Here is a 14,421-nt window from a genome sequence, read left to right on the forward strand (position 1 = left end):
GGCGATCGGGGATGCCAAATTGTCCAGAATGTTCTTCAGCCCAATCGCGAACAGTTCTGGCCGGTGGCATAGTGCATAGTCATTCAGAAAAGCGCCATCGTTGTTTGGCAACATGAAGTCCATGAATGGCTCAAAATTGTGTCCAATTAGCCGAACATAATCATTTCCAGTCAATTATCGTTTCAGTTGGAACAGAAGACCCTGTCCAATCCACGTAAACACAGGCCATACCACTATGGAGCCGCCACCGGCTTGCGCATGCTTTGTCATCAACTTGGAGCCATAGGTTCGCGAGGTCTGCTTCACACTCCAAACCTACCATCAGATCTTACCAACTGAAATCGGGACTCATCTGACCCCAGTCGTCTAGGGTCCAACCGATATGGTCACGAGCCCAAGAGGGACGCTGGAGGTGATGACGTGCTGTTAGCAATGTCACTCGCGTAGGTCATCTGCTGCCATAGCACATTAAATCCAAATTTGCCGCATTATCCGAACTGATTCATCGATTTCTGCAGTTATTTGGCACAATGCTGCTTATCTGTTATCTTTAACAACTCTACGCAAACGGCACTGCTCTCGGTCGTCAAGTGAAGGCCATCGATCATCGCGTTATGCATGGTGAGAGGTAATGCCTGAAATTTGGTATTATCTGCACACTCTTTTCACTGTGGATCTCGCAATATTGAACTCCCTAAAATTTCCGAAATGGAATGTCCCATGTTCAAAGTGTGGTAATTCTCGTCGTGGGGCCGTAACCACGTCGGACACCTTTTCACATGAATCACTCGTGTCAAATAAAAGATCCGCCAATGCATTGTCCTTTCTTACCTTGAGTACACGATCCTACCGCTATCTGTATATGTTTATTCTTATCCATGAATTTTGTCACCTCAATGCTAGTATAGCGCGGTAAGCTCTGGAAGTGGAGTTGAACTGAAAGGGTCGTTCCGGGATGAGCCACAGGGAATTACACTGATGTCCAAAGCTTAAAGACGACAGTAACTTTCGCATGATGTGTCACAGTGTAAGTAGGCTGTTTAGGTCCTTATATTGGTAACGCCACCGCCACATAGCGCTCTGTATGAAAATCACTGGCTGTGCTGTGTGCAGTCTGTGGCTAGTTTGCATTGTTGTCTGCCATTGTAGTGTTGGGCAGCTGGATGTGAACAGCGCGTAGCGTTGCGCAGTTGGAGGTGAGCCGCCAGCAGTGGTGGATGTGGGGAGAGAGATGGCGGAATTTTGAGAGTGGATGTTCTGGACATGTGTCCATCAGAGACAGCACATTTGTAAGACTGGATGTCATGAACTGCTATATATATTATGACTTTTGAACACTATTAAGATAAATACATTATTTGTTCTCTATCAAAATCTTTCATTTGCTAACTATGCCTGTCAGTAGTTAGTGCCTTCAGTAGTTTGAATCTTTTATTTAGCTGGCAGTAGTGGCGCTCGCTGTATTGCAGTAGTTCGAGTAACGAAGATTTTTGTGAGGTAAGTGATTTGTGAAAGGTATAGGTTAATGTTAGTCAGGGCCATTCTTTTGTAGGGATTATTGAAAGTCAGATTGCGTTGCGCTAAAAATATTGTGTGTCAGTTTAGTGTTGATCAGAATAAGTAAAGAGAGTAATGTCTAAGAGCGTTCAGTTTTGCTCAGCTATTTGAAAAGCAAATAACGTAAGAGGTTTATCAGCACAGTCATTCATAAATTTTTCTAAGGGGATGTTTCAACAGCCAAGAAACATAGCTTGGTGAAACTGGGACCATACGTAGAAAGAAGTGCTATGGTATAAAGCACATGGTAACTGACGGAACTGCACAATTAGAAGAAAAGAAATGACACTTTCACTCAAAGATAACAATAACACTGAAGTGACCGTCATTTAGGGTTGACCCCTGAACATTGCAAAAAGTGAGTTATGGTTTTTAACATTGTATGTGATCACCTCGGACGACAATGCATGATGCATGCTCTGCAACGTGATCCCATGCTGGCCACTAGATTGGTAAGGAGTACCTGTGGCAGGGTATCTCATTCCTCCATCACGGCTGCTGGATGGTCGTCCGTGCATGTGGACGTTCTGTGACGCATTCCACACGTTCTCCATGGGAACGGGCAAGCCAGTCCACTCGCCGAATATACCCTCGTTCCATGAGTTCCTCCACCTGCGTTGTTGGATGAGGCCCCACAATATCATCCACAAACATGAAACCAGAGCTGAATACACCCCTGAAAAGACGTACATGGGGAAGGGATACAGCGTCACTGTAACGTTGACCAGTGAGCGTATCGGAGGTCAGTGCGCCCCTCCAGCTTTATGCCTCCCTACAGCTGAGCACCTGGACCACTAAAACGATCATGTTCGACCATTTTCCTAGGTACAATATGTGTTCCACCCTTTCGCTATAGGAGGGTATGTCCAGAAACATTACTCAGACTGAATCTGGCCTCATCCGAGAAACTCAAGCGATCCCACCCGTCGTTGGTCCAGTCCTTAGGCTCTAGACACCACCGCCGCGTGCCAACGGAACACAACGTACTGGTTGTCGGGCGAAGAGACCACTCACCCACTCACCACTCAGTTCCGTCCCAATGTCGAAGATTAGGTCGCGTACTTTTCAGTCCTGTTAAATGTGGTTGCAACTGCACCCGCTGTCTGACGTGGTTCCGTTCTTGCCTGTTGCAGTGTGTGGTGGTTATCTGCTGCTGATGCTGACCGTAGTCGACCACTGATTTGGCAGCAGGGCCTGTTGCTCGGATCGCTCCCCATGCACGTGAAACAATGGTGTGAGCACTACCAAACTCCTTTGTTAACTCGCCATACTTCGTCCCAGTTTCCCGATGGTTCTTCTTCATGTGAAGTAATCCATATGTTGTATCTGGGCCATGCTCTTCTAAAGCGCATTATCACTCGTACTGTAACTGCTCACTGGTTGATGCACACAATTTTTTCTGTTCCTACAACTGCCCCAAGTTTCATTTATGTTAATTTATGGACTTCGTCCTTATTTTCTGCAGAGCAGTGTACATCTAATTTGTAAAATGCGTACTTAGAAACATATTTATTATCAGAATTCTGTCTGATAAAATTTTTTTACGATTCTTGCTGTTATGACAGATAATGAAAGAAAAGATTTATAAAATGTTATTTGACAAAATTAGTTATAGACAGAAGATTGCAAACAATCCATGATTATGTGGTATAAAGAGATCACTTGAAAAAAAAAAATCTAAACAAGATGTAGTTAAAATAATTAGGGCACAAAGTAGGATCTTTGAAAAGGAGTGACTTAAAACCATATAAAGACACTTTAAAACTGTAATACAAGAGATTATTACAGTACTGTATATCAGGGCACGTTCCGCTGTCGCCATGATTCAAGAAAGAAAACGAAGCGAGGTGGCGCAGTGCTTAACTCACTGGACTGGCAATCGAGAGCCCGCATCTCGTGGTCGTGCGGTAGCGTTCTCGCTTCCCACACCCGGGTTCCCGGGTTCGATTCCCGGCGGGGTCAGGGATTTTCTCTGCCTCGTGATGGCTGGGTGTTGTGTGATGTCCTTAGGTTAGTTAGGTTTAAGTAGTTCTAAGTTCTAGGGGACTGATGACCATAGATGTTAAGTCCCATAGTGCTCAGAGCCATTTGAACCATTTGGCAATCGAGAGTACGACGGTTCAAATCCGCGTCCAGCCATCCTCATTTAGGTTTTCCGTGATCTCCGTAAATCGCTCAAAGCCAACGCCGGGATTGTTCATTTAAAAGGGCACTACCGATTTCCTTTGCTCGTAATTGAAACATTCCAGTTTTTGATCCGTCTCTAATAACCACCATGTCGACAGGACGTTAAACCCTAATATTTCTTCCTTCGGGAAAAAAATGGAGAATTCACATTTAAAAATTGAAGAGAACTCTACGCACCTGGCAACACATTTTGAAAAGCTTTTGACCTGTGAAAAACCAACCAAGTAAATGTATTTACATGACAACATTGCTAATGAAAACTGAAAAACGCCAAGTGTCAAATCAAAATGGTTCAAATGGCACTGAGCACTATGGGACTTAACATCTGAGGTCATCAGTCCCCTAGAACTTAGAGCTACTTAAACCTAACTAACCTATGGGCATCACACACATCCATGCCCGAGGCAGGATTCGAACCTGCGACCGTAGCGGTCTCGCGGTTCCAAACTGCAGCGCCCAGAACCGCTAGGCCACACCGGCCGGCCGCCAAGTGTCGATGTGATTAAATGTTACATAGAGGATTTAAAAATAAACTAAGCCTCACGTGGAATTTTAGTAGGTAGTGGAAATCTAGGTGTCACAGTTAACTAGATAATGTCCAAGCCACCGAAACAATTTCAGAAAACTGGAAGGTCGCGTAAAGTCACCCACTTCATAAATAAGGAAACAAAACTTATATCAATCACTACATTAGGATGCAAGAACTTACCGAAATAACTACTGGACAAATTAAATTTCAATTAGATAAACAAGCAGAGAGTATGAATCTAAATTTAGGGGCATCAGATCCTGTCCAAAGCAAATTCTAAACGTGAACCAGATAATTAGGGATATGAAAATATCAAATAAAACGATAGTGCTAATATTTGTTAGCTTTAAAACGACTTGTGATTCGATAGACAGAACTCACTCCTCAGTACAATGATGGAACTCGCATTGGGTAGGAAAACTATGCAACTTACTAAACAAACTCTTACGAGCACAATATCTTAAGCTGAATTTCTAGGAACGACTTGTAGCCCTTTCCATGTTGTATCAGGACTCAGACAGGCACGCTGTTATTCAACTGTATGCTGGAAAAAGTTATAAGAGAGTGGAAAACACAGGAAGAAAAAAATTTTAATAGTTATCTGAAGCTGGATAGACTGAAAGAAGGAATAAATTGTCTGGCTTTTGCAGATCTCGTAATTAAAGACGGAACTTTGGAAAATGCGAAGCAAAGACGAACTTATGAATAAGACAGCTGAAAAGGCAGGTCAAATAGCCTTTTGCAAAATCAAAATTCAGGAACCATAAAAACTAGTCACCAGAAATTTCAAAAACCAAGTATGTTAACATCAAGAAAACAAACAGATTTGAATATCTGGGAGAAAATATAAAAGCACGCAAAATCCTCAGGAGACTGACTGAGGAAGGAAGCGACACTTTCAACATCTCGAGCCTTTATTTGGCCCAAGCAACTTATGGAGGGTCGTGAGCAACATGAGAATGAAGGCCACTGTCACCGACCCCGCACCAGCAAAGCCGACAAGGACATGCACCGTGTTCAACAACCTCCTTAGGGCGACGGGCGCTTGACGTTCGGTGAGATTGAAGATGAGATCGGGTTAAGCTGTGGCAAGACATTTGCCATTTTCATAGCGGAGCTAGTGTTTAGGAAAGAGTGCACCAGGTGGGTTTCTCGCGTTACGATAACTGATCAAAAATCGAGTAGTTAGTGGTGTGTGAGTTTGGAGGGTGTCTCGTTTCTAAATGGTTCAAATGGCTCTGAGCACTATGGGACTCAACTGCCGAGGTCATTAGTCCCCTAGAACTTAGAACTAGTTAAACCTAACTAACCTAAGGACATCACAAACATCCATGCCCGAGGCAGAATTCGAACCTGCGACCGTAGCGGTCTTGCGGTTCCAGACTGCAGCGCCTTTAACCGCACGGGCACTTCGGCCGGTCGGTGTCTCGTTTCTGACTGACATTACCACCTGTAATGAAACATGGGTGCATCATTATCCCCTGACTTAAGAGAAGCAAACAGATAGTGGAGAAAAAAGGCGGAGCCCAGCCCAGTGGAAGCCAAGTCACGGTTGACAGCTAGCAAACTCACAGCAGCTGTTTTCTTCGGCGTGCATATCTACGCGTACCTTTCGTACGGACGTCGGACAATAAACACTGCATACTGCTGCGAGGTTTTGAGAGAGCTTAGAGACACATATGGCCGCAAACAGTGCGACCTATTGGTGATAGAAGTGATTTTTCCGCAAGACAACCGACGTCTCAGTACAACAGCTTGACAAAACAAAAATTGGAGCAACTCAGATGGGAAGCATTTGAATACACTCCGTACAGCCAGCCCAGATCTCCCTGCGACTGCCATGTCTTTGGTCCAGTCAAAGAAGTTCCGAGAGGTCAAAGGCTCAACGATGGCTCTGGGGTTGAGGCCTCCATTGTCTCTTCAAAAGTATGGGTGGGGGTGGATTTGGTGGAGGAGACCAGACAGCTGGGTCATCGGTCTCATCGGATTAGGGAAGGATTGGGAAGGAAGTCGCCGTGCCCTTTCAGAGGAACCATCCCGGCATTTGCCTGAACTGATTTAGGGAAATCACGAAAAACCTAAATCAGGAGGGCCGGGCGCGGGATTGAACCGTCGTCCTCCCGAATGCGAGTCCAGTGTGCCCCACCTCACTCGATTTCAAAAGGGTCCGGACGAAACCTATATAGTGCGGAATTGACAACTAGCTAGCCCTAGGTGTAAAAGGAGGCGGGAGCTGTCAATAGAGAAGCATTGATAGCACAATGGGTCGGTCAGGATGACTGGATTTCAACTGAGTAACAAATCTACCAGGAACATTTCCACCTTTCTACAGCTGCCCAAATCGACTTTTCTGGTGGGATTGTGAAGCGGAAACGCGAAGGAATAACAACAGCTAAGCCAAGTACATCCACAATTGTGGCGTGTGGTAAAAGAATCTCATAAAATCAGCGGAAGATATTGCACATGAGTTCCAAAGTGCTATCAGTAGTCTAGGTAGCACAATGACTGTGCGTAGGGAGTTAAAACGAATGGGGTACGATGATCGAGTAGCCCTTCTGAAAGTTGGCAATACTCTCTTAGGATTTAAAGGTTGGCTACAGCGCGCATACACAAACTCTGGAATCTAAGATATTGTTGTCGCGCGTCGCAGCGCACGGATTAGCTAGTGGCAGTTTTGAAGCCAGTGTAATATTGCTTTAATGCTACTGGAGGCAGATTTACATACGAAGCGATTATTCAAAGAGCTTCTAGCGTTTTGTTAGTTGAATGAGAAGGAATCGCTTTCAGAATATAGTTTTTTTTTTAAAAAAGGAATTACTTGTTTGGGTTATCATTTATCGAGTTTAGATTTGACAAAACCCTTTCTCTGGAATTATATGTAGTTGTAGCAAGCAGCAGCAGCCGCAGCAACAGCAGGAGCCGCCATACACAACATGCATTGCACTCAGCATGAATAATAGGTTTTTTATGTTTTTATTAAATAATGGAATGCGGCAGATCAAACAGTGGACGCAGAAAGACCAAGTAAGTTATTTGTTGCGCACAGGACCAATTAAAAAAAAAAGTTGAAGCGATGTCTGTAATAGTAAAGTTAACAAGAGTACAAGCATGAGATTTTCAGTAGAAAACACGAGATAAGAAGAAAGATCTCGCGACTTTCACTTCTTAAGTCACCCATTTCTGTAATCAATGGCAAGTGACCCCTTAGGTTATAGAAAAAGTGACGCTACTGGTCAATAGATTGGAAACGAATGATCTGGAGTTATGAATCAAGCTATAACCTGTGGCAACCCGAGGGAAGGATTTTGGTTTGGCAAATGCCTGCAGAACATTACCTTCCGTCATGTGTAGTGCCTACGGTGAAGCGCAGAAGAAGCTGGAGTTAGGAGATGGGGGTCTTTTTCTTGGTTAGGGTGTGAGCCCTTTCTTGCGCTTAAGAAAACATTAAATGTGGAAGGATATGCACACATTTTGCAAGATCGTGTCTCGGTCCGGCACACAGTTTTAAACTGTCAGGAAGTTTCTTATCAGCGCACACTCCGCTGCAGAGTGAAAATCTCATTCTGGCAATAATTGAATTTTAGAAGATCCAACGGAGAGCAGCGCGCTTCGTTACAGGATGATTTAGTAATCGCGATAAAAAACTACAGTGGAAAGCTCTGCAGGAGAGACGCTCAGTAGCTCGGTACGGGCTTTTGTTGAAGTTTTGAGAACATACCTTCACCGAGCAGTCAAGCAGTATATTGCTCCCTCCTACGCATACCTCGCGAAGAGACCATGAGGATAAAATGAGAGAGATTAGAGCCCACACAGAGGCATACCGAAATCTTTCTTTCCACGAACGGGACTGGAATAGAAGGGAGAACCGATAGATGTACTCAAGGTACCCTCCGCCATACACCGTCAGGTGGCTTGCGGAGTATGGATGTAGATGTACATGTAGATCGTGTACTGCATAATGTAGAGGAACAATTCGTAGACAATGACTGAATCAGCGATACAGTCATAGAGCAGCATCTTGAGACAGTGGTTTGTGAACATTCCCGAAATTGTATGGTTTGCGCAGAGTCCCTGCCTGAAGCCAATGGAACACCTTTGAGACGAGTTAGATCCTCATCTTCGCTCCAGACACCACCGTCCCTGATCACTAGTTTCTCTAGTTCCGGCTCTTGAGGAGGAATGGGCTGCCACTCCTCCGCAGACCTTCAGACACCTCACTGAAATGTCGTCAGCAGGGTTCAAACCACCATAAAGGCTCTGTGTCACACACAACTCATATCAGTTAGCGCTGACAGATGTGCGCACACTTTTGATCAGATAACGTGTTTGCGCAACAGGCAACTTCATTCTACGAGAACGAGATATAGAAGTTACCAATTCGCTCGGGAAAATGTGTTTCGAAAGCAGGAAGCTATATAGAGAAACGACCTGCACTTCCCGTGCTTTTTATTGGAAAATAAAAAAATCAGAAGAACGATGCTCGTTTATATTGCGGTACCCCCTTACAGTCTCTAGTGGCAGGAGGTGTGCTATTAATTCGCCACGTCGGCCGGCGAGCGGCGAGCCCTGTGCGTTCGTACGTGCAGCGGTGCGGGGCCGGAGCCCGTGGTGGAGCCCTCGGCCCTGGCCGAGCCGGCGGCGTCGTTGCGAGTCGCGTGTGGGACCCGCGGCGTGATGGACTGCGGCGGACCGCGGGGGTCCCCGGCGGCGGCCGCCACATCCTTCTTTCTGTCGCCGCGCTCCCTAAGCGCCAGCCAGCTCTTGCTCCTTTTCTGCCGGAGCCGCCGCGGCCCGTTCGATTACAAGATAACACGGAAAGGAGCACTGCTTTAAAAACAACACGCGGAACCGTGCCGCGTCCCAACAAGTCGTTTCCTAATTTGGATGTGGCAGCGAACGGAGAAAATACGAGTAATAAGCTCGGCGAACAAAATACTACCCGTACCCTTGAAAGAGCAAACTGGTCGCTTTTGAGAGCTGGAGATGCTGCAGAACTGGTCATGTGAGCGTCCACCCCGGCCGTCAGAAATGGGGTAATGTGGTCCGTATCTGCCAAGCGTTGTATGTGAATCATCAGCACAGCAAGATGAGTCAGCGTGGAGACGTTACAGAATGGCAAAAATGATGTGTCGAGTTTGTAGACTGCCCGACAAAAAAAAAAGGCAACGCCCTCAAGCGCAAGATCATTTCGTTGACAAGTGAGGTGACAGGTAGCTCAGCTTGATAAATTCAGACCAAACGAAAAACCATTTAGGCTTTCGTAAACATCGCAACACAGCATCGGCTTTAAAAAATATAACAGATGACCTGAACCTTGCCACAGATGCACAAGAGAAAGCGTTTGTCGCTGTAGACTTCGACATTTTGCTTGCCAAACTTAGCAGTCTAAATTTCGCGCCAAGTGCAGTGCAATAATTTCGCCTAAACTTGACGTCTTTCCAGCAATGCGTCACGTCCAGCGCCATAAAGTCACAATAAAGGTAGATAAAATGACACTTCCCCCAGGGTTCAGTATTAGGTCCTGTACTTTCACTGTACGTAAATCATGTCTCACCAGTTTAGTCCCACGGCAAATATCACATTTACGTTGATGACCTCCAGTTGTATCTAGTTGCAAAAACAATAAACCTGAAGACAGCTATCGAGAATATCAATACCGACCTGTGTGCACTATCACTGTGAGAGCAGGTTGGGTTGGGCTGTTTGGGGGGAGGAGACCAGACAGCGAGGTCATCGGTCTCATCGGATTAGGGAAGGACAGAGAAGGAAGTCGGCCATGCCGTTTCAAAGGAACCATCCCGGCATTTGCCTGGAGCGATTTAGGGAAATCACGGAAAACCTAAATCAGGATGGACGGACGCGGGATTGAACCGTCATCCTCCCGACTGCGAGTCCAGTGTGCTAGCCACTGCGCCACCTCGCTCGGTGTGAGAGCAGAAATAGGGCTAAAACTCAACCCATCCAAAACGCAAGCGGTACTGGTTGGTCACTCTAGGCTCATCAGCCCGAAATATCGAAATCCCGACCGTCTTTAACTCTTAAGTGGGACCAGCATCAACTTCAGCAAATAGTTTAGGATTAATAATAGATGAAAATCTAAATTGGAGTCAGCACCTTACTGCAGTGTTCAAGAAGGCATCAGCATCTCTCCATGCCTTACAAAAACATAAAAAGCTCTTCCCTCTTGACCTAAAAAGAAGAAGCTCGTACAAACACTAATACTTCTAATTATTGATTACAGCGATGTTATCCTGCAAAGTTTTTCTCAGGAAAGCCCACGGTCCCTGTAACTGGTTATGAATGCCTGTGTTCGTCATACCTGTGCTGTTCGACTCTTTGATCACTTTTCATCATCATATGCACACGCATCTTGGCTGTATGCGGACAAGCGCAGAGATTTCAATACCCTCTGTTCTCTTTACTGTCTTATTAATGAACACTGTTCCTCATAAATCTCCCTGACCTTAACTATCTTGCCTCAACAACACGGCAGAAATACCCGTTCGCATCAGAGCAAAATCCTTTCTGTCTCACTTCATCGTTCAGGCACTTTCTTAAATCCTTCTCAGTAGGAAGAACACGACTCTGGAATAACCTCCTGCATTGTATTAGAGCACTGAATTAATCTCCAGCTTCAGAATAGAGTTAAATAAAATTTCGTGTGACTAGGGCCTCCCGTCGGATAGACCGTTCGCCGAGTGCAAGTCTTTCGATTTGGCGCCACTTCGCCGACTTTCGCGTCGATGGGCATGAAATGATGATTATTAGGACAACAATACACTCTATCCCTGAGCGGAGAACATCTTCCACCCAGCCGGGAATCGAACCCGGGCCCTTAGGATTGACATTCTGTCGCGCTGACCACTCAGCTACCGAGGGCGGACAGAATAGAATTAGTAATATATCTACTAAAGCAACAATAATGGTTACCATTGTCTCTGTACGCACTCGTTGGCATTGTACATCCCTCTTTCCAACCCTTCTTTCCAACTTCTCTTCCTCTTTTTCCAGCATTCTTAGCCGATGCGGTCTCTTCATCTTTCTTTTCCCCAGGACTCGTTACATCAAATATTACAAGTACTGCCAGTATTATCTTTAATATCACAGACACTTATAATTTACTCACACTGCCACTTCAGACAATGAAATCACTTTAATAGTGTAATCTCTGAGTTAACTATGATACAGACTGACTTGACGTTTGTCTGTACTAGGCCCACTTGCGGAACCTGGTCTACATATGTGGAAATGTTTCACTGATCACTGTTGAAAGTAGCAACATACCGCCGATACTTCGTGCCCAACGTGTGCAGCAGTCTGTCGATACGTACAGGCCTACAACGTTCAGATCGATGAAGCTGACCAGCTGGAGTACATACTCGTTGGTGGGGCGTGGTTGTACCCTAGAATAAATGTGGCACACACTGTTCACTTCTGCAATCAGCATTGTTACTGCCTGAAGGGTCAAGTCTGAGTGTGCAAAGACAGGCCTGAGTGCCGATGACCGTGACAAATGACTCATCGACATTGCAGCCCCTCAGTATGAGCATATTATACAATGGTGCTGGTGAACACAGCTCTTGAAGGTATAGCATTGTTTTGTCGGCAGTGTCTGTGCCCATGATCACACAGTAAATGAAGTTGCTTTATTTGATGGGGTTAGCATCGCGGACTGTATGTCTACAAGTGTAACGTATTTCCCGGTCACCCGTATGGGCTAGCCCCATTCCGCCTTGTCGCCACGGCTAACTCCGCTTGCTGGGGAACGGGCTTTTCGTTCCGCTGAAGATGATGAGCTGGGCTTTCTCCAACTCTCCTGAATGGCTAATGGTCGTGTACGACTAAGTTCGTTTCAAAGAAGAGCGTTACCCACGACCATCGTAGCAGAAAATGTTGATAAAGTTCTACCAGGATGCAGCACCTTACTGCAGCGCTTTCAGAAGGAGCATGAAATGGCGAATAAAAATGTCTACATTCTGCTCTTGATTCTAACTGGCTGAAAGGCCTATAACAGGGTGATTCCAAGATGGTGCTGCAAACTTTCATGGGTGATGGGGAAGGGTAAAGGTATCAATCTGAGGTAAGGGACCCTGATCCGGCAACGATTGAGTCGAAATCTGTAGGCTAAAATCGTTCTGATACGTCTGACAGTTGCATACACGTACCGGTATTATTGTTGCTACGACTGTAGGGTAGGCAACTTCCAGAGGTGATAGTATGGACCAAAACAAGAAAAAAAGAATGGGTAGCTAACATGGGCTCTAAAATGCATACATTAAGAGCTGTGAGCACTTGTTCACCTTCAATAATATGAAACACATGTCGTCTTCTGCAACCTCTTTGGTTTCTGTATTTGGAGGCGGTATTGTGAGCCAAAACAAGAAACATCCAGTAAGCATGGGCTCTAAAATGCATGCCTTAAGAGCTATAGGCACTTGCTCAGTACTGGAGATGTTTCACAGTAGCGAAGATGAATAAGTACTCATAGCTTCTAAGGCATGCAGTATAGAGCCCACACTTTCCCGGCAATTTATTCTTATGTTGGTCCATATAACCTCCTCAAAAAATGTGGAATCCAAAGAACGTATAGTAGAGGACATGTGTTTCACAGTATCGAAGATGAACAAGTGCTCATAGCTCTTAATGTATGCACATTTTCTTCTTGTTTTGGTCCATACCACCTCCTCAGAAATGTGGAAACCAAAGAACTTGCAGTAGAAGACATGTGTTTCGCAATATGGAAGGTGAATAAGTGCTCATGCCTCTTAATGTGTGCATTTCACAATCCATGTGTACTGGAAACTTTTTTCTTGTTTTGGTCTATACTACCACCTCAGAAAGGTGCCTACCCTAGCAACAACGGTACTGGAAAACGTATTTCACTGTCAGATGTTGTAGAACGATTTCGGCTTATAACTATCGACTCGGTTGTTTCCTGTCCAAAGTCCCTGACCTCAAACTGAAACACTTACCTTCTTCATCATCCCTGAAAGTTAGTAACATCAGCAGGGAACCATCCTGTATGAAGAACTTAACGCCTTCCTAACGGAAACAGTCAGAGAAAGGTGAGCTAACTGACCTAAATCAAGGAATCTTGTGTAATCCCAGCTTATTTCACTTTCTTTCGTCTGTGTTTCTTCATCGTTATACTGCGTGCCTGGCAGATACACAACTTACAGGTTTAAATCACAGAAAACTGCATAAACTAATACCGCTAGATAAATTTGTTTTGTTATAGTGTCTCTTTGCCAGTCTTACTTCTCAGAGCGACTGATTGTATGGAATGTGCTAAAGGGCCAATAAAAGAACCCATCGGGTGTTATGATACCTGTTTCACAGAGACTTCCCACCAGGATAAAAATGTCGCTTGATTGGCGCATTTGTGCATTTGTGAGAAGGCGCACATCTGCTGAGACTGTCTATACTCTGTTCACCATAAGAATAAACCTGATGTAAACAAACACAAGCGCGATGGTTGGCCAGCACACATACACTAGTGTTGTTACGCTCTTGGAAGTAGGTCCTACTTATGTATTAGATATCGTACTACTAAGTTACGTTAAATGAAACTTTAAGATATTCTAATGCAGTAACAGCCATCAATGTTTTTCTCAATCACGCTTTAGTTATGTAGTTCTTATTTCAAAAATCGTGTACAGTCGCAGTCTCTGTACTATTGTGGTCTAATTGTCGCGCTGATAATTTGCAGTATGCAAATGGCTAGGCTGCTTCCTGCCCCGTAGTGAAACACGCGTGTGGAATACGGTTAAAATGTGCCGAGAAATATGTTGTTCTTGATGATTTTCGTAAATCTACAGATCAACATCGGCTGTGAAGTTTCCCGAGGCACTATATTTACTACAGTTGACACGTAAATACAAATCGGATATATAGCGTAATCGATAGCAGCCGGCACGGTAGCTCAGCGTGTTCGGAAAAATTTGAGTGAAAGGTTCAATAGCTAACTTCAACGGATGTCATATGACGTCCGCTACGAAAAAAAAAAAAAAAGCGTAGTAAACTGATAAATTCCTGTAGTACATGGATCGCTGGTTCGGTCTTTTTTTTTTTTGTTCAATTTGAAATACCTTCATCTCGTAGTTGTAAAACTCATTATAATCTTTTATGAATAATGCAAGTCTTCTTGT

The 14,421-nt window shown here is 44.8% G+C and overlaps 1 protein-coding gene across 1 annotated transcript in view; it reads right to left on the bottom strand.

Moving 5' to 3' along the window:
• Positions 1-8,805: 8,805 nt before the first annotated feature.
• The window catches only part of LOC124802815 (thioredoxin-2-like), a 70,401-nt gene continuing 64,785 nt past the window's right edge, over positions 8,806-14,421 (bottom strand). The window contains exon 2 of the mRNA XM_047263820.1: positions 8,806-9,045. Within this exon, the coding sequence (XP_047119776.1) occupies positions 8,806-9,045 (240 nt within the window). The remainder of the gene's footprint in view (positions 9,046-14,421) is intronic.

Source organism: Schistocerca piceifrons, chromosome 6 (assembly GCF_021461385.2).
Source record: "Schistocerca piceifrons isolate TAMUIC-IGC-003096 chromosome 6, iqSchPice1.1, whole genome shotgun sequence".
Classification (NCBI taxonomy): Eukaryota; Metazoa; Arthropoda; class Insecta; order Orthoptera; family Acrididae; genus Schistocerca; species Schistocerca piceifrons.